The sequence below is a fragment of the Anas acuta genome, chromosome 3, assembly GCF_963932015.1.
Source record: "Anas acuta chromosome 3, bAnaAcu1.1, whole genome shotgun sequence".
Lineage (NCBI taxonomy): Eukaryota > Metazoa > Chordata > Aves > Anseriformes > Anatidae > Anas > Anas acuta.
In genome coordinates this window covers 103,653,509-103,681,077 of record NC_088981.1, presented here as the reverse complement: position 1 = coordinate 103,681,077, position 27,569 = coordinate 103,653,509, and the positions used below count along the sequence as shown (strand labels likewise).

Genomic DNA, 27,569 nt, shown 5'->3' with positions numbered 1-27,569 from the left:
CTGTTAGGTGACATTCATGTAAACAAATGCATTATTTAAGAATCTAGAGTAATAGTCCAGTCGGTACTTCTCTAAAATGAGAACATTTGTAAGTGCAATGAAAAGCTTCCAATTAAGAATCTGAACTTTAATAAAGCTACGGCTAAAATCATATCAGTTTTTTTTCTGAAAATTAACATTAAAAAAAAAAATGGAATTGTCACAAAAGACTTGGAAGGGAAGAGTAATTTCTATTCATAGAGAAAATTGTAATCATGGTATCTATTACACACATGGAATACAGACGTTGGGGTTATTAAACAACAAATCCATACAAATACCTAGCACCGATGGTCTTGTCAAAGCAGATAGGTTATTTTTCACCAACTGTTGTTTAGGAGATTCCTTGCCATTATACACTGCGGAGCTGAATGCTGCTGTTGAAGGAATATGATCTATGCCTGCAGCTGGCAATAAAATAAATGTTATATACAATAAATATTTCTAGGTCATGATCCCCAGTTAATATAATTAAATGACCATTGACTTTAACAGAGCCATCAGGATCTGCTCAGTGAATACAACGCTGAATAATGCAAAGCCACTTCTGATCTCATACCAGATTATTGCTGTCTGATTCCTAAATGCCTGGGTAAAATCCCAATCTGCAATTAAATACATAATTTCAGATCCTTTAGATTCTTTGCAGGTTCATCCTAGCTCTTCCATGAAGTTTACTTAAGAATCAGCAAAGAGAGTAAAAGAGTCCAAGCTTTGTTGTTTAAAATTTACTAAAAATGCCCTCAGCTTCAACTCAAAGTTGACATCCTTCTTCCAAACATCATTTTAATTGTGCTGCCTTAAAAAATAGAGATTTTTGCAAGCCAAATATGCTTGTCATTAATGTAGTTTTTAAATATGTAACTTCTGGCAAACAAACGCCAATACTGCTATTATAAAGAGATTAATGATTTGTTCTGGAGGGGTACTGGCATTCCAGATCACAACTATTTAACTGGCTTCTGTCTCTCAGACAGAATATAACCGCCAACAGCTGTGCCTCCGTTCTCATATGTGGATCTCTGTAACTGTCACAAGAGACTATTCATTATGAAGAAGCTCGGAGAGATCACTTTAGCCTCTACCATCCATCACCTTTTATTTATGTAAGGCTAATGGAAAAGTAAATGTTTCAGAAAGCATTGTTAATACAAAGAAGTTACAGATATTAATCATTACTTTATCTTTTAATATTAAAGCTGCTTTTCTTCACAGAAGAAAAGGCTCAGAAGCTTTTAAGCCAATATCCATACAATCTCAGCAATAAAGGGAATTATAACATAAAATAGACTGGAGCAAGAAAACACCTATTGCAAGAAATGCCTAATCTTTGCCTCTTTAAAAAAAAAAAAAAAAAAAAAAAAAAAAAAAAAAGGCTCTTAAAAATGTGGTTTGCTTTAGTTATGAACTAGCTTCAGAACACCTGGCTATTTTGTTATTTGCTAAACGTTTATACTTAAACGTAAGGGAAAAATATGGACAGCAAGAAGCCTTGACAGCATGATTCTTTTTTTAAAAAAAATTTGAATGATACCTCTATACATACTCAATTTGCTTTATTTTATGTGGTAGTGTGCTTATTTCTTTGTCTCTCTGTTCATATAACTAAACAGATATGCACACACAGAATAGTAAAACTACATAGCCCAGTAAAATAATAAAATAATAGTAAAACTACAGTAACCCAGAGAGTTTTCCTTCTAAGCATTACCTGTTTGTTGCGTCCCAGCTGGAGTATTTGGATTTGCTGCTGGGAGAGGCTCACTTGACATACTTCCAGAGAGGCCTGAACTTTCTGGCAGCTGGAACAATGTGCTCGAACAGGTGCTGGAAGAAGACTGTCGGCCTCTGAACTCTGAAGAAAAAAGGAACTTGTTATCCACTGACAACAGCGACAGTCGCTTTTCTCTGTCTATCTGATTTGATAATTTCACACATGAATTACTCAAAGGCTACAGCACTTAAACGGGAGGAACTGATGGCATCACACATGCCATCCTTGTATTAGGGTACTCAATTGCTTTTTACAGCTGCACTTTAAGGAGCCTTTCTTTCAACTGATCCATCTTAGGTTTTACACAGACGCCAGCCCCTGTGATATCTAAGCTTGGATGATGAAAACCAGAGCCCGAGTAAGACAGCTTCATTATCTTACCTGCTCCTTTCCAGCAGATTACAGATCCTTTGGTCAGAGCTCCTTGTGCATTCCTGACCAGATAATACTTTAAGTGTTTCTGTTTCTTGGGCTGAGTGGTCAGTTTAAGATTAATATGATTTGAGAATTCTGTAAAGTAGCAGAAACCTTTCTTGCCACAGCCAACACAATTGCCAGAGAAGCCTGATAAAATAAATAATACATACAATCCAATGAGACAGGTTTGTCACTATTAATAACATCAAAACATGACTATTCTCTGGAGAAAAAGAGTATTTTTTTAATAGATTGAGCTTTTTATTAATATTATCCTCCAGGAAAAAAAAAAAAAAAAAAAAAAAGCTATTCCAAGTTCTCTGTGTTGCATTTCAGCTTCCAAATTGGAAATTGCAAAAACAGAACTCCATAAATAAAATAAATAAATAAATAAAAGAGAGAGAGAGGGAAAAAATAAAATAAACTATATCTCCATTTCCTCCCACCTGAAAAAAAAAAATCACAATACCTACCTGTGAAGCACTGCATTTCACTTATATTTTAACTTTCTTTGATAGTAAGCATGCAATTAAGTCTCAAGAAATTAAGTATATTTAATCTATTATATTTAATTAGGTATAAGTATATTTAAGTACCAAGTTTCTACCACAGATGCTTGTTTAGAGAGGAAAAATACTAATGCCTTCTAGGGCTATTGATTTAAAGTAGCTGTCTCAAATTATATGGCTGGACTGTGTCAGCACTTCATAACAGTTTAAGCTACCTGTGATTATGAACAAAAAAAAAAAAAAGTCTGTAACTTTACAGAACATGACAGAGACACAGTCCTTGCACATAAACGAGCTTATTGTACTCAGGCTTAATGGGGCACTTCCAGGGATACTGCCATTTCCTCTCATTCTGAGGTACAAAGTTTGAGCCTCAAAGAGGAGTTCATGATGGTGATGGCATTATCACCATAAATAAAGAACATTCCTTGAACAGATGATTAAGACCATCTCCCTTTTCTTCTTACCAAACTTTAGTTTTCCATTTTCTAAAGTATTGCCATAAAAAATATAGTACTGCATAAAACCAATGAAACTATCTGAAAATATTTACAACTTCCAAAGAAATCCTATAGTGTGCAATTAGAAGATAATGCTCCCCATGAACATTTATCTCTATTTTCCACATATGCCCTGAAGCATAAAAAACCTGAAAGTTTCTTTTATTTTAATCACATCTAATGGACATCTTGATATGTTATCAAAGGAAATTGAAATTGAAAGGGTGAGTTCAGTGAATCGAAAGATAGAAAAAATAAAATAAAGGAAATGAATTTAACATAAAGGATGGAGAATACCACTGGAAATAAACAATGTAACTTCAGTACAGGCTAAATAATATGGTAGATAAAATTAAGAGCCATTTATGAGGATGATAATTTCCACTACATTTCAGGCAAATTATGTTTTCAAATTGATGGTCAGTATTTATTTTTATTCTTAAGAAAAGTGAAATAAAATGCAAGCATAGTGCTTTGTAAATACCTGTTGCTTGCTCTATAACCAGAGTACTTTCATTAGTTTTCAAAGGGCTCAGAAGAATTCATAAAAAATCTAAGTTAATGTGGCAATTGGTCTGGTATCTATGGGAACAAGTGGATAATAACTACTGAAAGCTAGTTATAGCTATTATATCACTGCCTATTATATCACTGATGCTACTAGGTAGGATCATAAAATCAGGACAAGTCATGACTCTGCAGAATCCTCTGTGTTGTATCAGTCAACACAAAAGCATCTGTCTAACATCACAGAACCTTCAGTAGCTTTAATAAAAGCAACAACAAAAGGAAACAAAACTAGAATGGATGTGATAAAAGCCGTAGAGTTTGTATGTATTTTATGCAGATTAAGAAACTACTGAACATGCTTCTGCTGGCAAATGGAAGCTTCCTGTAGATCTTCGAGGCATACTGAGCATGACCAGCAACATTGCAATTTTGGTTAGGTTGCCACTTACAAGCCTTTATTTGTTTCCAAATAGAAGCATGAGGGGACCATTTCCAAAAGTAAAATAGAAATGCCTGTTTCATTGTTTTGCTGAGTGTCCAGCAACTTGCCAAAGCCAAAGGTAGAAATATTTGCCAAACAGAAAGTTGGGCAGTGGACATAAAATCTTTATGAGATCAGCCAGTATTGATAACTCTTGTAAATTATCATCAGCTAAGACATATTTAACAAACTATAACTTCTGCCTGTAGCAACCTTTTGTCATCTATCTTAAACTCTACTGGGCAGAGTCTACTGCACCAGGTCTACTGGAAAAGTAGTTTTCACCAAGTATAGCATAGAGGTGATGCCTAGTAGGAATTCAACAGACCTTATGTCTTGTTTTGAAAAATCTTTGAAGAATATTTTAGAAGAGTTTTTGTTTATTTGTTTTCCATTTAAACCAAACTAACATCTTTCTCATCAAACCTCCCCAGCTCCTCTGAGATGAACTAAGTCCTTTCTGGTAAGCTCTTGGCAACACTGTTTTTCATCCCATTCATTCTGACTGATACTTTCTCTGATGACAGTCATTGCCTTACTAACACAGCACAGCCTTGGCATCACAGATGCGATATAGCATGACTTTATAATTTCAATGCAATACAATAATGTCCAGTCATTACTCTTCTCAGGACTAACTTTCTGACTGAAGCATCTACTGCCAACCTCGCTTACAGCACTTACGTAGCAGATTGAGTAACACAGTGTTTATCATGAGAGACTCCCCCATTCTGTGCATGCCCTGTTCACATGCCATAACCAGAGGTAGCAGCTGATGGAGAGGACAGCTTGTTTCATAAACAGGCTGCATTAAATATTCTTCCATACATTATAGAAAGGACAAAGGTCAGGGGAGTCAGGGCAGCCATAAGGTAACTCAATATATCTATGTCATGCAATTGATTTCACAAGAGAATTAGAAATCGATGCCTGGAGTTTTGGGGCTAAGCCTTTCACCTTTAGGTCACCAGTTCAAATTCAGCTCAGTTCAGTAGTGACTTAAGTCTGTTACCCTCTGAAGATTGTTTAATCAGAAGGTATTTGCTTGTGTCTGATATTTTATCGTATGTATTTGCTTGAATGTGCCCACATCACATTGATCAATTACTCATAATTTAAAAACCACTTCCACAGTAGGGACACCATGATCAGTAGAGGCCTTGGACTAGAAGGGTATGAAGCCTGCCCTACCTCATCACTTGGCAATGGTTCCTTTGGATTAACAGTGAGCTTGTGCTAAGGGTAAACAGATGAATTCAAGGTGGAAGGATATCCATCTAATGTTTCATAATCTAATCTTTCACATCCTGGTCCAACTGAAAATTTTCTTCCTGTTTCTCTTCTAAATGAATCATGGGGTTGTAATTAATGTTAACATTTATGTGATGTTAATGTTTTTGTGAAAAGGTGGCAACTTGCTTAACACAAAAAATTGCTTTTTCAACTGTTCAACAAAAATATTTCTTCACTTCTAAACACAAGCAAAAAGCACAAAAACATTGACAATGCTCCGCATTTTTCCCTCCCATTGAGTACCACTAAATTTGAAGACTGAAGTACTACGTTTTAAAAATAAATGAAATGAACATGGTCAAGCTAGAAAGCTCCATGGTACAGAAACTCACTACTATTACAAAAGCTGAATAGAACATTGTATATTTTAATAGAAGTGCCACAGTATTTCATACTGAAATGTTTTCATCTTACACACAGCTTAAAATGCAAGCAAACTAATCTTTTCCTCTGTCATTCTGACCTCAGGGACCCACTCTAAAAAAAAGGATTTCTTATTCCCTGCTAGGAAAGTGGGCAGCTGTTTGGTCTTTTTGGAAGGAAGATGGTGGGTGAATAGCTGCTTTGTTCATCATGAGAGACTCTCCTTATGAGTGAGAACTGGAAGGGGGTGGGGGGTAACAAAAGAGAGAAACCTTTGGGAGTGGTACATATTTGCTACATTGGCTTCTTTTATTAGAAAACAATAAATATTGCACTATCACAGAAGTTCTTCCTCCATCTACCCATTCCTTCAGGCTACAAAAGAACAAGAAACAGCTTCCTAAAGGCAAAACTTCAATTTGCTTTGCAGAGTAGTGAAACTTGGTCTGTAATTTGATTAATAGAAACATGCACAGTACGTTCTCAGTCTTCTCAAATGTAGACAACTTTTTACTTAAGAAGAATATAGCCCTTTCCAGAAAACTTTATTTATTATTATTTTTTTCCCTGTGGAACAGTATATCAACTGCAAAACCAAAGAAACAAAACAACCTCAGTCTCCAACAAAAATGACTTTCAAATCATAAGCACAAATGCCTTGATTGGTGGGACAACTTATTAGCATAATCAATAAATTGGCTCATGCCCCACAGTCATATTAACAGCCCCTAATGGGAACAAGACCATAAGTCAAAAGCTGGTCAGGAAACTACTGAGACATTTTGTTTTCTTTTGGAATTTTTGTACGTTCCATAGGCATCTTCGCAAATGTATGCAGGTGGACCATGAGAAATCAGGAAAATATTGGTTATTTCATTTGTGCCTTTCCCTAGAAATACATTGTTTTGGGGGAAAAAAAAAAAAAATGAACTACAACAACATACAACAACAAAGCCTACAATACTGAGTAATAACTGCCTTACAGAAACACAGTATATTAAGAGAAAAAATTATGAAAGAATGTGGTTCAAGGGTTACAAGCGATATGCCAGAATCACCAATAAGCCTTAGCAAAAGAGCAGGACATAGTTGGACATACTCTGACTCACAATGGCATCTCATTTCAATTCTAAACAAACTAATTTAAATTTCCCTATAAATTCAGACATGCTTCAGGGACCACTTTCTGGAAGGCCAAGATATTTGAAAGCAGAATGGCCTAAAGTCAGAATACAAAAGTAAGCCTTCTATCCTATCTTTTGAAACAAAGATAATAAAAGATAATAAAAAGAGGTTCCACTCTTCATAGTAGGAGTCTATGAAAAGTTTTCATCTTAAAACTAGCACAATAAAGAGGTGTTATCCTAATAGGCAGAGAGTTTAAAACAGTTGTCTTTTAGCTTACTACGTGTCTGTAACTGAGACTCTTGATGTCCGCTTCTAATTTTACTTCCCCTGATTTGACTTGCATCAGAGTATGAAAATCAGAATCAAACAATAATTTCTACCAGATCTACTGGAACAATGTGGTAGTACAATCAATTGTAGCAACAGTATGCTATACTCACGTCAATGAGATACATCATGTTTTTTCATCGTATTATAGAGACTGAAAACATTTTTTTTTTCCAACTTACAGGTCTTTGGATCTTAAAGCTTACAGGTTCTTACAGATTTAAGCTTGTTATAGTATACACAAAAGTTATTACTAAAATGCTTTGCAAAAGATCATGATTCACTGGTGTCTAAATGTAAATCAGCCAAAAATAATCATATAAATGGTTTCAGAAAACTAAAACTAAATAAGCAAGCTGAGGATGCAAGTAATATAAAATCCTCTCAGTTATGTTCCTGTTGCCTTTTTCTGTTCTTGTTTAGCATGCAATTAACAGATACACTACTTCCTCCCTGCTAACAGCCTAAGGAGCTTAAGCTGTTAATAGTGCTAGCACTGAATGACTTGAGTGGTACAACATTCCTGTCTTTATCTTTAAAATGACAACACATGGGTGATTTATAATCCTCTTAATTCTTTTACAATCACTGTTCAAATGTACTGTGACCAACACAACTCTGCAAGATCACATGAGGAAAGAAATCACTGTACATAGAATTACATTATCCACCTTCACACCGTGCTGTCATCCCAAATGCCTTGAAGAGTGGCTCATACTGAGAAAACAACTGAGTTCACATCATATCCCTCAGTGTTTGTGAGAGAAAATAGTTAAAGGAAACAAGGACAAATGGTTCCTTTTTGCTATTTAAAGCTCAGACTGGTACACAGATAAATGATGAGGCATTTTTGGTTAACTAAGAAAAATAATACTTAAAAAAACAAGAATGCCTGATGAAGAAAAGAGTTCTCCCTCAGGTTATATACTATTTGTCCCAATGTAAAAACTATTCCATTTTAATTACATCAGTATTTAGTTCACTTATTCACATGATTGTGGATCACCCCAGTTGTGTTGATTTGCATGAGGTTAATAGCAATCAGAAGGGCTATAGCAAAAATAGGTAGAAGAACCTAGTTTATGTTAGAAGTTAGACAAATGGATGAAAGGCAAGAAACTAGTAAGTATCCTACTTTTTTTTTTTCTTTTCTCAAAATACTGTGAATTGTAACATTGAATTCAAACACGTAGTATTACTTGATTATACAGAAAGGAAAATTTTCAACTTGTAACCATTCATTTTTATGTTTATTGTGATAATAACTAAAAGTCATGGGTTAGGATCCAGAAGAAATTCTATTATTTATATGCAATGGAGAATATGATCCCTACCCTAAAATGATGAATGGAAATCATCTTAATTTTTTATAGTACAAACTATTGTCAAACTGTTCACATGTATACAGTAGCCAAAAAGGTTTACTTTGACAGACCTACAGCCTGCCCAAGTATGTTAGTATTTGGAAAGCTAAAATCAACTAGTCCAGTGACCAGATGTGTAGTTTCAGCAACTAGGACATAAACTGCCTAGACTATGACTTAATTCTTGGACTAACAGATAGAAGGTGATGAAGCATTTCTAATGAACTGGCTTCCTCTGTATCTTTCTAAATAGAGCAAGCACAGCCAGCTCTGAGTTGTTATCTTGTTGAGCATCACCACTGAGAATTACTATACAAATGGAACAGAAATTAGACCTGCTGAACTCACTCTACTAAAAAAGACTACCAATTAATTGTAGACCACAGAAGCATCCACTTACTCCAACCACAGACACTTACCCAACAGGGCATTGCGCCCATTGTCATCTGGCAGGAATCTTTTATCCACAGCACACACTAAAAGGTGATCAGGTAAATTTGGTGACTTTGCACCAACAAGTAAAAACCCTGATGGTACCTCGATATGTTCATTGGAAATTGAAACCAGTCTCAAATCTTTACCAGCCTGGCAGAAACCTAGAAAAAAAAATAAATAAAAAACAATTCAGTGTATTTTAAATTGATAAGATTATTAGTTTTTATTTAATACACACGATCTTCTTTATTAAAGAGCTTCTGACATTATTTTCATTTTTTAATGAAAAGCAGAGTTCTATCCTCCGAGGTGAAGGGCAAACTAAAAGACAGTTTTCTTCCCTGCCTTTTTGGTCAGCCATAAACAAATACTATGAGTACAATTAAAAATAAAAAAAAAAAGACAAATCTGAAAATCAACATTTTCGTTATGATGTTGCACATCATACTTATGGGACTACTTACTAATGTCATCATAACTTTGGTCGTCCATTCAAAAATGTAGATAATAGTTATTTATGTCTAGAGAAATTCAATAGCTTTCAGAAAAAAAATTACAGCAACATTGAACAAGGTACGTTTTAAGTAGTAAAAAGTGATGATAAAGCCTAAAAATTGCCACACTCATTTCAGCAAATGTCATGCCAGCACACTGAACCTTGCCTAACAGAACAGAAATTCTATCCTTGTGCCAAGTATTTTAACACAAATGCTTATCTGACACACTTACAAAAGTGTAAAAGCAATCGAGAATAATATAGATTTGTCTAGCAGATAATGAATACTAACATTTTTTGGATTTCTACACCGTATAAATTATCTCATTATAATGAGTTACAGGGGAAAGAGTCCCAATCCTACCCTTTTCAGTAGGGCAAAAATGCCTTCAGATAGTGTATGTTTAGTGCATTTCTTACCATCAGTAGTGCAACATCCTTCTGGAGGAGGCTTCATCTGGTAAGAAACAGGACTACTTGATTCTGAGCCTTCTTCCTCCTCTTCTTCTTCCTCTTCCTCATTATCTGCTCTGCTGCCTGCTACAAATTATAATAGCATATATGACTTAGAAAACAGAAAATGCTGGCAACAAACCAGTGAATGAACAAGGTGACCCAGTTACAGAAAAGTGTTAGAGAAAATTGGATTCTCTCCTTTTGACAATGACTTCACCGTTGCCAACTCTTAAGATATTTGTTGTTTCCTTAAAGCTCCAACGTGCAGTCTTATTCTTATGCTTACAATAGAAAAACTTTAATAAAAAATAATAAAAAAAAGATAGAAAGAAAAAAAAAAAAAGAAAAAAGGCTTTTAGCCCTTGTAAAAAATAAATAAATAAATAAATAAATAACACAACACCAGTGCAGCTAAGTAAAAATAAAACTAGGGACATAAATAAATAAATAAATAAATAAATAAATAAATAAATAAATAAATAAATAAATAAGGGACAACGTGAAGGTGGCTTTTATTTATTTATTTATTTATTTATTTATTTATTTATTTATATTAACTTCTTCATTTTTAAGCTAACCTCAGGATTCTTGGAGTTCTAATTCCTGGTGCTTGAACTCGTTGATCAAAGCACTGTAACTGTATCCTTTGTTTATAACATTAACAGCCAAAATAAACCCCAATTCATTACTTCTTAGCACTTTTGAACATCCTGGCGACAGTCCAAGTACAGATTTTATTAACGAGGTACTGACCGTGTCCTTGATGACCTTGTCCTTGATGAAGAAACAGTTCCTGCTTAAAAGTAGGTTCACCACAGATGATATCAAGATAAGAATACCTAATTCTCAGGCAGTCTGTCTCCTGCCAGAATCCAGAGGTCTGAGTAAAGCACTGTCACTCCTTGTACAATGTCAAGGAAAGGCAGATGTCTAGGAAGACAATACACAGAGGTCTGTGCATGGACTGCACTATTCTAGGTGTTCCATACTGAATGCTTAGGAAAAGAATGAATCATTTAGGATTCTTTTTAAGGGGCATTTAGGTGTTTTCTATCCACATTCTCTGCTGTGAACCACTTTTCTGGTGTCCTGGTTACGTAAGTCAGCAATTTTACCTGATAGCTTTCTTGTTAAGAGAATTCACCTGCATAATCTTAATGTATTTTTCAGCCTTCCAGCTAGAGACTGCTTCTCTCCCTCTCTCTATCTGTGAGACAATCATTTTCCATGCATAATGCAACACCTCCAGCAAAACACACTGAGCAATGACTCCATCCTCTCTTGTGACTAGGACACACTCATAGCAAATGGGGAAAAGGTGGCAAGCAGAGGAGTACAACTAAATCGTCAATGGGGAGAACATTTCTGTGGACAGGACTTCGGAAAATGTTAGACTGGATCCAGCCTTACGTAAGACAAAGGTAGGGAAAAAGTACTAGATGAATCCATTGGGGCTTACGTCTTGTCTTACAGCTTCTTGGCTTGTATAGAGACCTGCCTGCAATACAAAGAGATTTCACTGGCAAAATTTGGTGGTGAAGGGCTGCTGGTATTTTATTTGAGGATCAAAGAGAAGCTGGGTATGCTAGCTGGACTTTAGCAGGTAGAATAGCAATTAGGGTCCTAAAATCTTCTGCTGATGCAGCTTTTAGTCTTTAAACAGAACAACACCAAAGCTCACTGCAGTCATCCTCCAGAGCTCAATGCCAACTGGACGCATTCTCTGTGCTTCAACTGACTTTTTGGATCAGGCACTCAGAATCCCACAGAATATTCAAGGATTTTTTTTCCTATGACACTCCTCAGAATGTTTTTTTGTTGTTGTTGTTTTTGTTTTTGTTTTCTTCTATAGAGAAAGGATTGTAGACCTGGCGAAACAAATACTACAGAATAAATCAGAATTAGAAAGGATGTTTTTAGAAAGTAAATCTGGGTTTGAAAGTTTGTCTTTAAAGGTTACTAAGACTTAAATCCCAATCTAGAAGAGGATTTGAAAGGCATGTTTACTTTTAAATATCTAAACATCAAGCTTGAGTGCTGGTGCGCACAGATAAGGACAGAATGTTAAACACTACTGTTTAAGGGCGTAGTCCAAAGATAAAAATGCTGAAAGCGGACAAAGAGAAAAGCGAAGCTCTCCATCTTTGCTATTTAAAACAGGGATAAGTAATGTGTTATGACTTAACCTTGACTAACATCTAGATGCTATGAAAAAGGGTGTGAATCTGGCTCTCCTCTCTTTTCCTGCACTCCTGGCCATGAAGATCCTTCTTTCCTCTTTGTATCAGCACTGACACTTACTGGAGCCCATGAGGAGTCATCCCAGCTTGCTAGCCCAGAAAGCTAACCAGGCAAACAAAAATGACCTTTTCATTTTATTTTTATTTTTTTTACCAGGTTAATGTATTACGTATTTATGTATCAGTGCAAGATCCAAGAAATGCCAAAGCTGTTGGAAAGGCAGAAAATGGCTAGGAAAAATGGAGGAAGCAGGATGTGGGATTTCCCCCTTTGGCCACCGGTAAGCTGTTAGGTTTGCTCAGCCATAACAGGTAATTTCACTTAAAAAAAAAAATAAAAATAGAAGTGGAAACCAAGGAAGAGGAGAGCTGCAGCACTTTCAAAAGACAACAATGAAAAGAATACAAGAGTATGTATGTACTATTAATACACAAGAATGAAGTGTTGTCACCTGTATTGAGCATCATTAAGATTTCTGCTGCTTGTTTTAAAAAAGATCTACAGCTTCTGCTTCCCTTTTAAAACAATATCCCTCCAAGGACCTCTATATTTTTATTTCTGCTCCATGTCTTTTTTTTAAACAATTCTTAAAGAACACAATCAAGCACTCAAAACCAGAGATAATATGGTAGCAGAGAGTCACAACCATTGTTCTTCTGTTGTATGTTGCAGAATGAAGCAGTCAGCTGATCTAACTTGTTATAACTCCATTAACCAACAATTTTTTGGTGAAGATTATGTCCATATTTTATTGAATTTAGATTTATTAATAGATACCATAAACACAATTGTTTTCTTTATTCTTCTCAGTTTCTTTAAAGAATTCTTTTCAGTTCTCATGAAAATTGATTAGATCTTTATGCTTATACAGTTGATGTACCTTAATTTAAAAAAAAAAAAAAATCATATGGAAAATTTCTTCTGCCCAAGTAGAGATCAGTAACAAGCGGCTTTTCTCAGGGGTCTGGGACAGGCACTATTTAACATTTCTGTTGCTAACATGGAGACTGGGATGTAGTGCACTCTTAGCAAGTTTGCTTGTGGTCAACATGCTGGAGAGATGACATCCAGAGGGACCTGGACAGGCATGAGAGGTGGGCCTGTGCAAACTTCACGAAGTTCAACATGGCCAAGTGCAAGGTCTTGCATATGGGTTGCGGCAATCTCAAGCACAAGTACAGGCTGGGTGGAGAATAGATTGAGAGCAGCCCTGAAGAGAAGAACCTGGGGGTGTTGGTTGATAAGAAGCTCAACATGAGCCAGCAGTGTGCACTTGCAGCCCAAAAAGCCAGCCATATCCTGGGCTGCATCAGAAGAAGCATGGCCAGCAGGGCAAGGAGGTGATTCTCCCTCTCTGCTCTGCTCTCATGAGACCCCACCTGGAGCCCTGCATTCAGCTCTTGGGCTCCCAGCACAAGAAGGACGTGGGCATATTAGAATGAGTCCAGAGGAGGGCCACAAGGATGATCAGGGTGCTGGAGCACCTCTCCTATGAAGAGAGACTGAGGCAGCTGGGGTTGTTCAGCCTAGAGAAGAGAAGGTTCTGGGGAGACCTTACAGCAGCCTTCCAGTACCTAAAGGGTACCTGCAGGAAAGCTGGGGAGGGTCTCTTTGTCAGGGGGTCATAGTGATCGGACAAGGGGTAATGGCTTTAAACTAAAAGAGGGTAGGTTTAGATTAGATACAAGGAAGAAACTTACTCTGAGGGTGGTAAGGCATTGGCACAGGTTGCCCAGAGAAGCTGTGGATGCCCCACCCCTGGAAGTGTTCAAGCCATGTTGGATGGGGCTTTGGGCAACCTGGTTTGGTGGGAAGTGTCTCTGCCCACAGCAGGGGGTTGGAACTTGATGATCTTTGGTCCTTTCCAACCCAAACCATTCTATGATTCTATGTCAGAAGGCTGGAGTAAAGAAAAATAACAAGAGGGGAGAACAAGAGCTTATGCATAAGGATAGATCTCTGCTTTAGATGCTTTCTGTTCCTCTGAGTACAAAGATTCATAAATTGGAAGAACTGGAAATTTCTATTTATTGTGAGGCTAGAGTACAGGATGCCACATTGCAGACTTCTTCCACCTGAGGAACAACCTTGGATAAACTCTATTTCAGGTCCCTTCAGAGTCCCATTCACAGTTCCCTTTGTCTGAAACTTCTATGAAATAAATGTTCTCCATCAAGCTGTTGTGGGACTTTTAATTAATTACAGTTCAATTCTGTTGCCATTAACTGCAAAGAAAACAGAATCAGCCCCTCGTGATCTAAAAAGTTGTCTGAAAGAAAGGAGTTACAGAAGTGTGAAATTGCACTTTTGTTCCTGAACAATGCGTCTGCTCCTGTAGCAGCGTTCCCAACTGATGTCAAAATCCATTTTGTGACATCACAGTTGGTTGCCATGGAAAGGTTTATGAAATTTTCTTAGAAGGATTTGATAGAAGGATCACTTTGTGTTACGAAAAAGCATCATAAATATTTAAACAATGAATGTATATCAGATGTATGTCCTACGCTAGGGGGAAAAACAAAAAAAATGTTCAATGATGTGTGAGCGGTGAGCAGAGTTATTTCTTTAAGGAATATTTTCTCAGCAGTTACAATGAGGTAACAGTAAAGGGTTTAATACGTGCAAAGTATTTTTTTTTTAATTACTATTTATTTTTGTTTGTTTGTTTTGTTTTCTGTTAGTGTGGATTGTTAATCATTATGGGTTCTGCATTACATGTTTCTGAGCTATCTTTTGCGAGTTATGACAGCATAAGTAGACCTGGTCAAAAGAAATGAAACACCACCCTGATGACAGAAAAGGATAAATAATAAAATTATTAAAAATAACCTTGCACACGCATGCCAGAGTTCTGCACACACCAGTAAACTCACTGCACACCTCTAGAATACACATATTAGAGGACACCAAAGTACCAATGAGTTTGCTTGCCAGAGCTACACAGTTTGTCTAAATTATACTACGTCAAAGAAAAAAAGACCAAACAAAGCAAAATCAGAAAAAAGACATCTATAAAAACACACAAAAAGTCCCATATATACTAACTGGAGCTAACATATCCTAAGGGTTTGTACCTTTACAGCAACAGAATAACTAAAAAAATCATGCCCAAAGTAATCATAAACCTTCTTTATAACCAACTAAAATAATTCTGTTGTATTTACTTCTGCTGTATTTATTAATGAAAATTAATATACTTAATACTCTTACTATATCTCATTTATAATTCTGTCACATATTTACCATTATTTACTGCATAATTTTCAGTAGTGTATGATAAATTATAGGATGACAGATCTATGTTCCAAATTTCCAAAGATTTCTCCAAACACTTAAAGGAAAAATTCACAGTAAATCTGAGTAAGCAGATGACTTAATTTTGTCAAAATAAAAGACAATGCATTTAATATCTTAATCAAATTCTAATACACATATTTATATACATTTTTAGATCATAAAATATCCAAACAGAAACTTTCAATTCTTTTGTTTTTCTGTATTCTAATTTAAAATGTTTGTGCTGACCGTTGGGAGAGCAAACAGCAGAATTGTCTTTGAGCAAAAACATAAATTCCTACCTTCCAGTGATGACAGTTGCTGTTCTGCTTCCAAATACAACTGAGAAAAGATTGGTCTGGGAACTAAGTTATTTGAGCGCAGAGAGGCCTCGATAGAATTATGCAACACTTCTTCAAACCTTGTTGTCTTGAGCTGACCAGCATAAGAATTTCCCATCTTCTCAAACAAAAAGACGAGGAAAAACACAACAAAAACACACAAACAAACAACAACAAAAAAAAAGATTTCAATTTTAGTACTCAAAACTCAATCACTGCATGTTGATGTCAGGCTACACCATTTCTCATGAAAGAGAGAAGCTTCACTGCCCACAAAGAAAGGCAAAGGAAAAGAACATTGACTGCCGCAGTCACTGTGCTGATCCTGGTGGTAAATTACAGGAAGTTATCTAAAAGTAACAGCTTTCTGTAATTCAGCAGAAAGGCAGCAAACTTTGACACTTAGAAGCCTGATTCTAGTAATTCCTTCGTTTATATAGCAATTGAGGAGATGCATTTTCAACAGTCAGCAATCTCACCTGTAAAACAACCTCTCTGTTTTGCATGATTTGAACAGAATAAATTGTAAAGGATTTGGGGAATAGTGCAGTTCTGTGTATATACCTTTGCATAGCCCACCACAGCTGAAAACTCACAGCTAAAGCAGTTCAACATATATGTTGTTAATCTTGGAAGTACAATAGCATTGCACTAACATATCCTAAAAGATAATGGCTTTTCCTTCTCACCTTAAACAATATTTTACCATATAAGCAAACTTTTTTTTCTTTTTTCATTTTATTTTTTTTTAAGATAAAGACACATCTATTTGATTTTGCCTTTCATTATTAGGATTTTATTGCTAGTGAAACAAAATAATTTACTCAGACTGTCACTGAAGAGTCAGTCTATTCCAGCTGAATATCCCAGCATTTACTTCCCACGTATTTAACTGCCGCCTGCTTTCCACAGCGAATACAATGACCTGGTATAACCAAAAGCCATGCCAGCTTTCTTTTTCTGTCACAAAGTAGCTCTTGCCCTGGGCCCCATGTCCTCTCCCTCCTCAAGTAACTGTGAATAGAAAGCATGAAACGCTTCCTGTTTGTGGCAGTAATTCCTAAAACACTGAACAGCCCCTCCTCAGCACTGGATACTGCTTGGGAAATGAGCCTGTTGGGAAGCATCCTGTAGGAATCAGTCAAGCAAAAGAAAAACTACTTTGAAATCACATGCTGCTTTTGTCAGGAGGAGAAGCAACATACAAATTTGAAAGAAATAACATACAAATTTGATAGTTTGGATATATTTTTATGACTTTACAAAACCATTATACATATATAATCATATCTCTGTATACTTTTTTGTACCATTTTAATACTATATATATAACTATACATTATATATGGTGTTATTAGAAGCATAATGAGAATTATATAACTATTCAGGCAGCGCTTATGAACATGATCATGGAGCAGGCATTACTGAAAAAACAGGTTTATGTACACAAAAGCCAACTGAAGAAATTTAGTGTGCAGCACTGATGTATCCCTGTTTGCTGAAGGGTACATGGGAAGCCACAACACATGTTAGCTAGGTTCAGTGCTAACATGCAAGTGATGCATCTCCTCTTCCAACACAAGCAGCTGACAATTCCCTCTGGCTCCTCTAGTTTCAAATTTTCACTGCTGCTTCACCTACACCAAGCACAGCTGAAGACAATGAGGAAAGTCTGACTTCAGTATTGTCCCTAAAAAGCTTTATGAGAGATGTATGCAATAAAACATGTCTAAATGTTAATGTCTAAAGTGAATTATACCCAATAGTGTTTCTACACAAAGGTACTACATGATATTTAGTTCTAATTCTAATCCATCTTTCAAGCTCTATGTAATAAAGACAAATAATCAAGATACCTGACAGATTCCTATTTCATTCTTCTCTAAAATCCCTCCCCTTATTATGAACTAATATTTTCTCTTATTAGGTTGGAGACATATGGTTTGTCAGGGACCTGTCTGCTCATTTTCAGGGTCAGGTATAGTATGGTGCTATGTGACTGTTCATCACAGTCTTGAAATTCTAGACTAAAGAGAAATAAAAATGCATGAATGGTTAACTCAGTATGGTTAATATTCAAAGCTACACTTTCAGGAATAGAAACAGCATTTAGATATCATGAATTCCACAGAGATTTTACATAGACTGCTTTATTAAGCACAGAGCCACAGTAAGAAAAAATCATGTAAGATCCAAAAGATTTTTATACTTAAAAATAATTACACAGCTCTCAGATGATATTCAAAAGTTTGACTGCAGTTGCAGAGGCTAGTCTTACAAAGGGCTGGATTTTACCCATTCTCAACATGACTATGCACAGAAAACTGCTCTACCTGATTTTCAAACTTACTTCTTAAAAGAGCTTCTTTAAAGCACATGAGAAATAGTAAGTTTTTTAATTCATCCAGAGTAAGACACGATATTTTGAGACAACTCAAAAGCATTACTACATAAATTTGCACTAAGAGCTGCTTTACACAATGAGGCATGGAGGCTTACTTGTTTTACTGATTACTATCTGCATCTATTTGTGATGAATGAGAAAACACCATGACATTCCAGTTTATAAGCTTTATCCCATATGTACAGACAGATATTATTCCGTACAGTTTATTAGATACAGCATTTACTGGTATCTAACATATTTGCCTAGGACTTATAGAGACCACTAGTGGACATGTTAGAAAACCTATCTTTAAAGCTGTGGATGACAAAAACCAGCATCTTGTTGTGACAGACAAGGAATCAATGAAGATTAAGCTATTTTTTATGCAACATACAGATCCTGAAATCCTTCACAACATAATTAAGTTTATCCATTGTAGTGCTAATTTTGAATGGTTTTGTACAGTGAAAAAAAAAAGTACTTTCTGGATTTGTACATGTGCTAAGCTCTTGTGTACCTGTGGGATCTTACAATTACACTGTGAAATACACACATAAATTCAGGAACATACTTTGGAAGACATGAAAAATATTTTAGAGCCATTTTGCATCATCAAACACACACCACTGGAACCAGAAAATGCCCATTGCAGGAGATTTGCCAGCATCAGCCTTTGCCATTCAGAATCCCAGTAGTTCTCTCAGTTGTGGGAGAGATGACTTCTGTGCAGCAAACAGGGGAGAAGCTGTTTCTCACTAACACTGTGATGGTTGTCATCCCCTTTTCTTTAAAGCCGCCCAGACTGTGGTACCTGAATTGTAAATTGCTGACTCTGTGGCACCAGGAAGCAAAGGCTTTGAGTCCTATTCTCCTGCTTCAATGAGCTCAGCGTTCCCAGCCCAGATTTATGTCTCTCTTGGATACAAGTGGGTGGCACAGGCTGAAGTTTCAAATGCATGTGAAATTCCAAGCCATGAACATAGATGGTGACCTGAACTATTAAAAAAAAATCACAGTGCACAACAGAAGGATAGTCCTCGACCTCATCTACTGATAAATCAAAAAGCACCTCCATATCGCAGTCAATATTTGTCAATACAAAGGAAAGAAAAAAAAAAAAAGAAAAAAAAAAAAAGGAAAGAAGACCTGAAAAACCATGATAAAAGAAGAAGGGAAAAAAATGTGCTCTGAGGGTGCACACGGGTGCCTGAGAAACAACTGCAGATGTAATTGGACTGGGTCAGGTCAGTGTGTTAGAAACCCACACATAAACGCTGCCAAAGAACAGTGGCAAATCCAGGCAGCTGAAAACGCTTGTAAAAGTACATTAGTCTAAAAATAAAAAGTAGAAGTATGTTTGTCTAAAGAGAGCAGCTCTCAAATTCCAAGCAAGGAACTGTCAGGGTTCCTGTGGTAAACAGTGGTTATACAACTAGGGAAAACAGAGATCTGCTTAAGGGTTAATGTCAGATACAGGCTGTCAGATACATACTCAACTTCAAGTTCAACTGCAGCTGAAATAGCCAGGTTTTGAAGAAATTCTGCTATGGCTTCGTACTCCAGCTGATGCGATTTAGAAAAGAAGTTCCACCTCAGCCATGATGACAATACCATGTCTGGTCACATTAACACAAAGGACATACAGTCCCATTCCCTAGAGTGGAGGTGTTTGGAGAGAGATCTTTTGATTAATGAAATGACAACTGTAACGCACTGGTAACTTTTCAGTTGCAGTTGCCTGTACTAAGGAGAGACAAGATTTTGTGAAGACTGAAGATCTAGCACAGCAACCCTGGACAGAATTTATCCTACACCTAGGACAGAATGGGTATCACAGAATCAAAGATTGGGTTGGGCTGGAAGGGACCTCTCAAGGTTTCCTAAGGAAAATTTAGAGCACAGAAATTAATCTGGCGCTTTTGACAGTTGTCATTGAAATAAGACTGTTATAGAAAGTCTGGTTTTAACAGAAACTGAGAAAAAGCTCAGTTGGAGGCTGTGTTAAGAAGTCTTGAAAAAGACATCAAGGGATCTAAGAGTGAAATTAGGAAGCCACGGTTAATCATTTAGTTGAGAGGTCTGAAGGGAAGAAAAGGGGAATAGATCCCCAGTTTTCAAGTGTGGTGGACAAATAATAAAAAATAAATAAATAAAAATCAGTCTTACATAGGACTTGCAAATTATTACAAGAGGAAAAGTTTTACATTAAATTGCATCTTTTTGCATTTTAAAGTTTCATTGACATTTCTACTTTATTAATTTTATGTGATGAGAAATATTCTCTGATAGATAAAAGAAATTAACATCGTATATGGAGTACCAATAGCTGAACCACTACTATTCTATTTAATTTTAAATTGCGAACAATATTAATTTCCTTTCTCAGGCTACATGAAAAGATTTCTGAGATATTTTTAGCCATTTTAGATATTTACAATGCAGAAGGTGTTCATATCAGACCAAAGCAGTATAGAAATGGATACATTTTCCCATTTTGAGCACTGAGCATTCATACTTTCAAAACAGCCTAATAAAGTTCTATTAAATCATATTTTTATGGAAGACTGGTATGATGTCGTCAAGCCCCTTATTATTTCAAAATCATTTGCCATTGCTATCACAAGAGGCAGTTCATAACTTGTATAAAATTAGGTTTTCTTTGTATAAATTTTGGTTTTAAGTATTCAAAAAGTATTAATATTTGTCTGAGAGGAGACTGCAGCTTAACAATTTGATCACACTTCAGTATTGGAAAAGGTAGTTAGCATGATCCATTTGCTCACTGAACATGAGTCAGAGCAATCTACTAACATGCAAAGTCCGTCAATATTTCTAAAGTTAGGTGAAGTCTCTAATAATTCTTGAAAACCTGCATTAAAAGCAACAAGAAGAAATAAATCCTATGGCAGGATTCTAGATGTAACTACAGAAAGAAAAGTAAATTTGGAGACACTGCAACACTGATTCCCTTTGACAGCAATGATAAACAGTACATAGATATACATATATGGCATATATGTGGCTACATGTGGCTGCTTCACTTCAGACACAAGACTGCATAATCATGGTCTATTTTTTTTCTTATTTCTGTGAAGCTGTCTGTAGTTATAGACAGTGCTCTCTCAATCTGTGGATTTGGAAGAATAAACTATTTTTCATCTTCTGCATTAATGTTTGTCTCACATAAATTAACATTGTGTGTTAAATCTATTACCACGAGTTATAACAAATTCTTAGTGCAGGGAAACTAAATGAGCTTCTTACTGATATTGACCCCCCACAAGACTCAGCAAGACACAGCAGAGTTCCTCCTTACTAAGAGTCATGGCCTGTTTTACGAGCAAGTAACAGAGAGGTTGCATCTTTAGTAAAAAATAAAATGGGCCACAGACCGTTTTTTGTTTCTGAGTCCCAAAGGATATGCACATAATATAGGTGATGTCTTTACTAATAAAGTTACTCTAACAAAAAACAAAGTTACTCTACCCAAAATATCCTTTGTGAATGGTCACTGGCCCAACATAACTTCAGAAGTGTCCCTGGGAATTGTTTTAGAGGGTGCTGGCACTACAGCCATGCCAAGACACTAACAACAGAAAACTATTTTCTAGCCCACTGGAATTTCCCTGCAACTGTTCAATTTACCAATACAGTTGTAGCTACTATGGGCAAGAACAAAGCAAAACTTATTCCCTTAGAAAACAATCTGGTTGTTCATGTACCATGTAATTATCACTTGTAGAAGCAATATACCAAGTTTTTTATTTGTCATATGGGTGTAGTAAATAGGTGGACTATTGCCAATTTCTGTAAAATATATTGGTTTCTGGAAGTCAAACCTGTTTCCACAAAATATTCTGCATGAACAACTTGGCAGTAAGAAATAGGGAAAAAAGAGCTCAGAAGACTGAGGTTTTTGATACAATAATGGACTGTGGGAAACATTTAACTACATTTCTTCATTTCAGATCACTTCCATAGCAATGTTTTACTATTTCTATGTTTTTCATCAAAATCATAATGAAAAAAAGTATTCTTTTTTTTGCTGATAGCCTTACCCATAAAGCTAAATCTTGAAACTTCAAAAGTTGCTGAGAAATGAGATGATGGTATTTCTACTTAGCTGAACTCTATAGTGATAATCAGATTAATATCAATAGTCACTCATGGATCTGCATATTGAAATCCACTCCTCCAGTGAAGTCATTTGTTCCATAGCAATAAAGCTGACAAATCATTTAAAAGTATCTAGCTAATCAGTGTTTCATATACGAATAAAGTTATGGGAGTTCAGCACACCACATTTGGCCATTACATTTTAAAGACAACATTAAAGCCTTGACTTAAACCACAGCTATCTTTGCCAGAATTTCCAGCTCATTTTCTGTTACCAGATCTTAAAACTCATATATCTCCCATGGAATTTTATTAGAAATGCTGTGGGCAGACCAGATCAGATTAAATTTAATGGTTTCCTAATAATGCCACTTTGGAAAGCAGTTCATGATTAAAAACAGAGGCGCTGATTAAGGTTGATGACAGGTCACAGAGAACATAACTCTACCATCTTTATACAGCCAAAAACAATTCTGCTACTGTTTCCATAAAGAGAATATACTGAAAGAAAACTACTGCCCAGACCTCTATATCACTCTTTTTTTTTTTTCTTTTTCTTTTTCTTCTGCTCTTGCTTTTAATTTTTATCTGACATCTTACTTTGATTTGGAAAATTAGGCTGACTCCAGGCACAGGATTTCTCCTGCATTAACGGTGAGATGATTTCCTCCAATGACTCATGTTTCCAAGCAACAGGAGCTTGGAACAAGAGTGCTGACTGAAAGGTGCCAAGCTCTCAAGTGCACTAGGAAGAGTGGGAAGAAGTCACCAAGCTTTTTGGTAACTTTACCTCCCAAGCCAAATTGCTTCTATGAATCACTGAAATCAGTTCCCTCACTCAATTCAGAAGTAAATAATAGGGAGATGTATTTATTATCAGGAGATCTCTGCAAAAACTAATACAGTTACCTCTGCAATGAAATCAAATGTATGTATTTTCCCCATCTATTGAAAAAAACAAGCCCAATTTGTTAACTGCCCTTTGTGCATTCAGGAAAAAACAAACAAACCAAAAAAAAAAAGCCCATACTGATCCATACCAATAGGTATGAAAACAGACTGGAACAAATCAGAGGTAAGCAGTCTCAGTAAAAGCACTATTAGAAAGCTGTTGCTTCCTTCTTTTTTCTTTGGCAGAGAAAAAAATCCAACTATTTAATGAATCACCCTTAATACAAAATTATTTCACTTTCATTTTGGCCATTAGAAAGACAAGAATTTCAGCTAAAAACAAGTATTTTCTTATTTTTGCTGAAAATTTTCAACTGTATACCAACATTCATTATTTTGAAGAGAAAGTTTCCATTTTTCAATTAAAATCCTATAATTCATGCAGAGAATACTATCAAAAAATCACACACAAATATTTTCTATAGACAAAGGAAAAAATGAATGTCCAGACTATGTCTACAAGAAAACCCAATATGTATTTTTAAACTTCGTATACAAATTCAACTTTACTTTGAACCAAAAAAATAAAGCTCCACTGAACACAGAGCACTCTAACTTGCCATAAACTCATTAAAATATACAGCTATGCATTAGGCTTGGAGATCTGGACTCAGGCATGTTGGCAATTTAGTGAGAAGGAATCTAAACTGTGACAGCTTACATTGTAGCTTTCTGGGGAAACAGAAAACTCCAATGACAACCAAATTCCTTTAATAAGTTAAGGATAAAAGGTTGTTTTGATTTTAAGACATAGTTTAATCTTCCTTTACAAGCAGAAAAAAAAAAACAAACATCCTTCACCCTAAAAACTTCTATGCCTACTGTCAAACCTGAGTTTGACAAAACCATTGTTCTAAGAAATTTAAAATAATGATTTGTTTAAAAACAGCAGTCTATCTACCTTAGCTTATCTTAATGAAGAAGTAAAAATGCCAGACAAAGTTCAAACTGGTTGTAGTAGAGCCCTTGGTGGAAAGTCATACATCAGATTACTAGTCAAATTTAAAGAGAATCATAACCATCATAATTGGGACTGATACCTGATAAACACCTATAACTGGAAGAGAGAGAAAGAGAGAGAGAGAAAGGAGGGAAGGAGGGAGGAAGGGAGGGAGGGAGGGAGGAAGGAAGGAAGGGAGAGAGAGAGAAAGATAGAGAGAGAGAGAGAAAGAAAGAGAGAGAGAGAAGAGAGAGAGAGAGAGAGAGAGAGAGAGAGAGAGAGAGAGAGAGAGAGAGAGAGAAAGAAAGAAAGAAAGAAAGAAAGAAAGAAAGAGAAAGAAAGAATCTTAATTAGAGTTTTTACAGATGACAGAGCATCCATTATTAACTTGCTTGGTAATTGTGACTTTCACTAGAAATCTATCTTCAGGCAAAATGTTCACATCAATTTTCATTTTCTTGCTTTTTTGATTTAAGGTGAACCCTCTTTTCATAGACAATCATGCATGTCACTCCTTAATAACCTGACAACCGGACTAATTAATTAAAAGTAAACATGGAGCTAGGTGATACTCCAGTGCTGTAATCATCGTGCAGACTAAGCCTAATATATTATATGGCTATAAATACATTTAGGCAATGGCACTTCAATGTAAATACTTCCACATTCTTCTCTGCAGGAAACAATGCATTCTGATGCAGATTTCTTTGATTTTCCTGCAGGATCTCATAAAATTTGCAGGTGTTACTGGAGGGAAAAGCCCTTATCAGCAGCTTCCAGCGTAGCTCAACTGATATGCCTCACTATTTCTACAGCGCAGAACCCTGACCCTACGGCTGGTCAGGCAGCTCTGCTTTGGCTCCCCTTCGGCTTTTGTGTGTTGCTTTGATCAGCTCCTGGCTCTGGATGAAAGCAATTCTTTTAGAGACCACCTTCAAACTCTCTTAAAAAAAAAAAAAATTACATACATAAAACCAATTGAGCTTGTTAAGCAGCAGGAAGAAGCCAAGTAGAGGGAGGAGAAAGGGAGGGAAGGAGGTGCCACAAATCAGCACTAGGAAACGATGATCAAAGTGGCAAGTGGAAAATTAGTAAAAAATGTTCCCTAAGTTGTACAGGTCTAGGTCATTCCCTTTCCCAGCACTGTCAGTGCAAATGCTTTCTCGATGTTACCCAGGACAAGGATAAAACTCTCTTCAAGAATTGTCTCACACATGTGCTCTGTTCCTTTTGAGTGTAGCAGCACTTGAGATCTTAGAGCAAAGCGGTAGGAAACAAACTGGTGCATCAAAAAGAGATTATCTTGAAATGCATGTTTCCCAAAGAAAATTCTTTGGAAACCACCACATCGAGTACAATACTGTGTTTTAAGATTATTGGTGCTAGAGACTGTTTTGGAGAATCTTTTCAGAATCCAACGCGAGTATACAGAGTAACCCTACACTGATTGTAAAGGCTAGCTTTTGAGCCATCCTCAAAGCCAGGCTTTTATTTTTCCTTAACCTAAGCCTAACTTTCTAGGCTCATTAGTGGAAGCAGTGCAGCAACTGCCCATGGGGCAGCCACAGGCACACAAGCAGAGCAGGGTGCATGGCTTAAAGACACTTCGGAGCCATCTGACAGCTCTCCGTGGATATATAGTTCTCCATGCACAGGTTTAGAAGCTTTACTGCTTTCACGGAGAAGGGCCTCATTGACTGAAATAGAGATCTTTGATGATTTCTTCTGACAGAGTACACTATGATAAAACTGGATCATATTTGCTAAAAAAATAAACAAAAAGAAGACAGAAATACAATGGGAACAGTCCAAAAAAACACTTCACCACCTTTGGAGTTATAATAAAAGATACCACATACATCTTTGGGTAAATTTATTACAAATGAAGACAAAACTCAGCATCAAAGTATACTCAGTCAGGAGATCAGTTGCACATGTACAGCATGCTGAAAATACATCAAATAAGAAAAATTCCTAAACATAAAAATGTAATCCACCCCCCCCCCCCCCCCCCAAAAAAAAAAGCATTTTTACTTAAAGAACCACTACAATGCTTAAATTTCATACATCTAAGAAAGTAAACTTAGCAGTTTGAGATCTAAATTGCCAATCTTAAGGAAGTAAAAATTAAATTTTTCTGTATTTTTCAAAATACATCAAAGTTATCCTGAAGGGAAATCATTCACACCAAAGACAGCACATAACTGACTATGCAGGAGGGACACAAAATGTAGACAAATGCATGTACTTAAAATATATCAACTGTTAAAAATTCCTCTCAACACCAGCATTTGAACAGTCACCAGTATAAGGCAGTGTGAGAATCTACCATTAGCATATCTATTTATGTTAATGTTCCCATTAAACATTAACAGTATTTTTCAGCATAGCAATACTAGCTATGTAATAAAAAATATACTGTACCGTAACGAAAGCATGTGCTCCTCAATTACATCCAGTAAGTTACTCCCCAAATTTCGTATTCTGAAATCTGCTGAACATTTTACACCCGCAGCAACCGCCAGTGATTATATCTTTATGACATTTTCCTCCTTTTGATTTAGAAGAGGCTGCTGCTTGAAGAATTGGTTAGGACACTTAAGGCTCCTGAGTCAGCACTGTACGCAACTGAACAACTCAGTCAGGTCACCATGACACGAACACTCTCCTGGCACAGTAGAACACAGGAAGGTTTCAAAGCTATCTATTCTGCAGCTACAGCAAAAACAAAGTAATGAGACCACAATATAACCTGGCAAGCTGTCCTCTAATTTGTGTGCTGGCTATACTAAATGATAAATGGCCTGACTTTGTGTCTTATTAATACAGAAGTGCTGTGCTGGGTCATGGTGCTCCTGGGCAGGCACATATCAATCTGTCGGTTTGAAGCATTATTAACGTCAACAGTTTTGTTGCAGGTTTTGAAAGGACTATGGGTGGCTTTTTTTAAAGAAATAGGGGAGCCCTTTGCATTATTCTGATAACAAAACCACTAAAGAAAGCATGCATAGGTGTATATTATGGGTACTTCATTTTGCTAACAGAGGATAAAATGAACAGAAAAGAGATTACATATGTATTGACATTATCTTTGTATTGGTGCTCTGCCTCTATCTTCTGATTAAAAGGATATGAAATAAAACAATATTTGAGAGATCATGTTCAATATACTTCTGGATACACAAAGAAACAGCTATTACATTTAAACAAATGCTACATCTCTTAA

At 36.2% G+C, this 27,569-nt stretch overlaps 1 protein-coding gene across 4 annotated transcripts in view; it reads right to left on the bottom strand.

Moving 5' to 3' along the window:
* Positions 1 to 27,569, bottom strand: part of GREB1 (growth regulating estrogen receptor binding 1) — a 95,125-nt gene that overhangs the window by 41,885 nt on the left and 25,671 nt on the right. For 3 of the 4 annotated variants that reach the window (XR_011095381.1, XM_068678607.1, XM_068678609.1), the window contains exons 2-7: positions 15,912 to 16,068; positions 10,057 to 10,176; positions 9,125 to 9,301; positions 2,195 to 2,377; positions 1,751 to 1,894; positions 321 to 446 (exon numbers count right to left, since the gene is read on the bottom strand). Coding sequence is in view for 3 of the 4 variants with exons in the window: in XM_068678607.1 (XP_068534708.1) it covers positions 321 to 446; positions 1,751 to 1,894; positions 2,195 to 2,377; positions 9,125 to 9,301; positions 10,057 to 10,176; positions 15,912 to 16,068 (907 nt within the window). In the remaining variant the exon portion in view is untranslated. Of the gene's footprint in view, positions 1 to 320; positions 447 to 1,750; positions 1,895 to 2,194; positions 2,378 to 9,124; positions 9,302 to 10,056; positions 10,177 to 15,911; positions 16,069 to 26,767; positions 26,922 to 27,569 lie in introns of those variants that run through there. The other variant, XM_068678608.1, reaches the window with a different exon arrangement.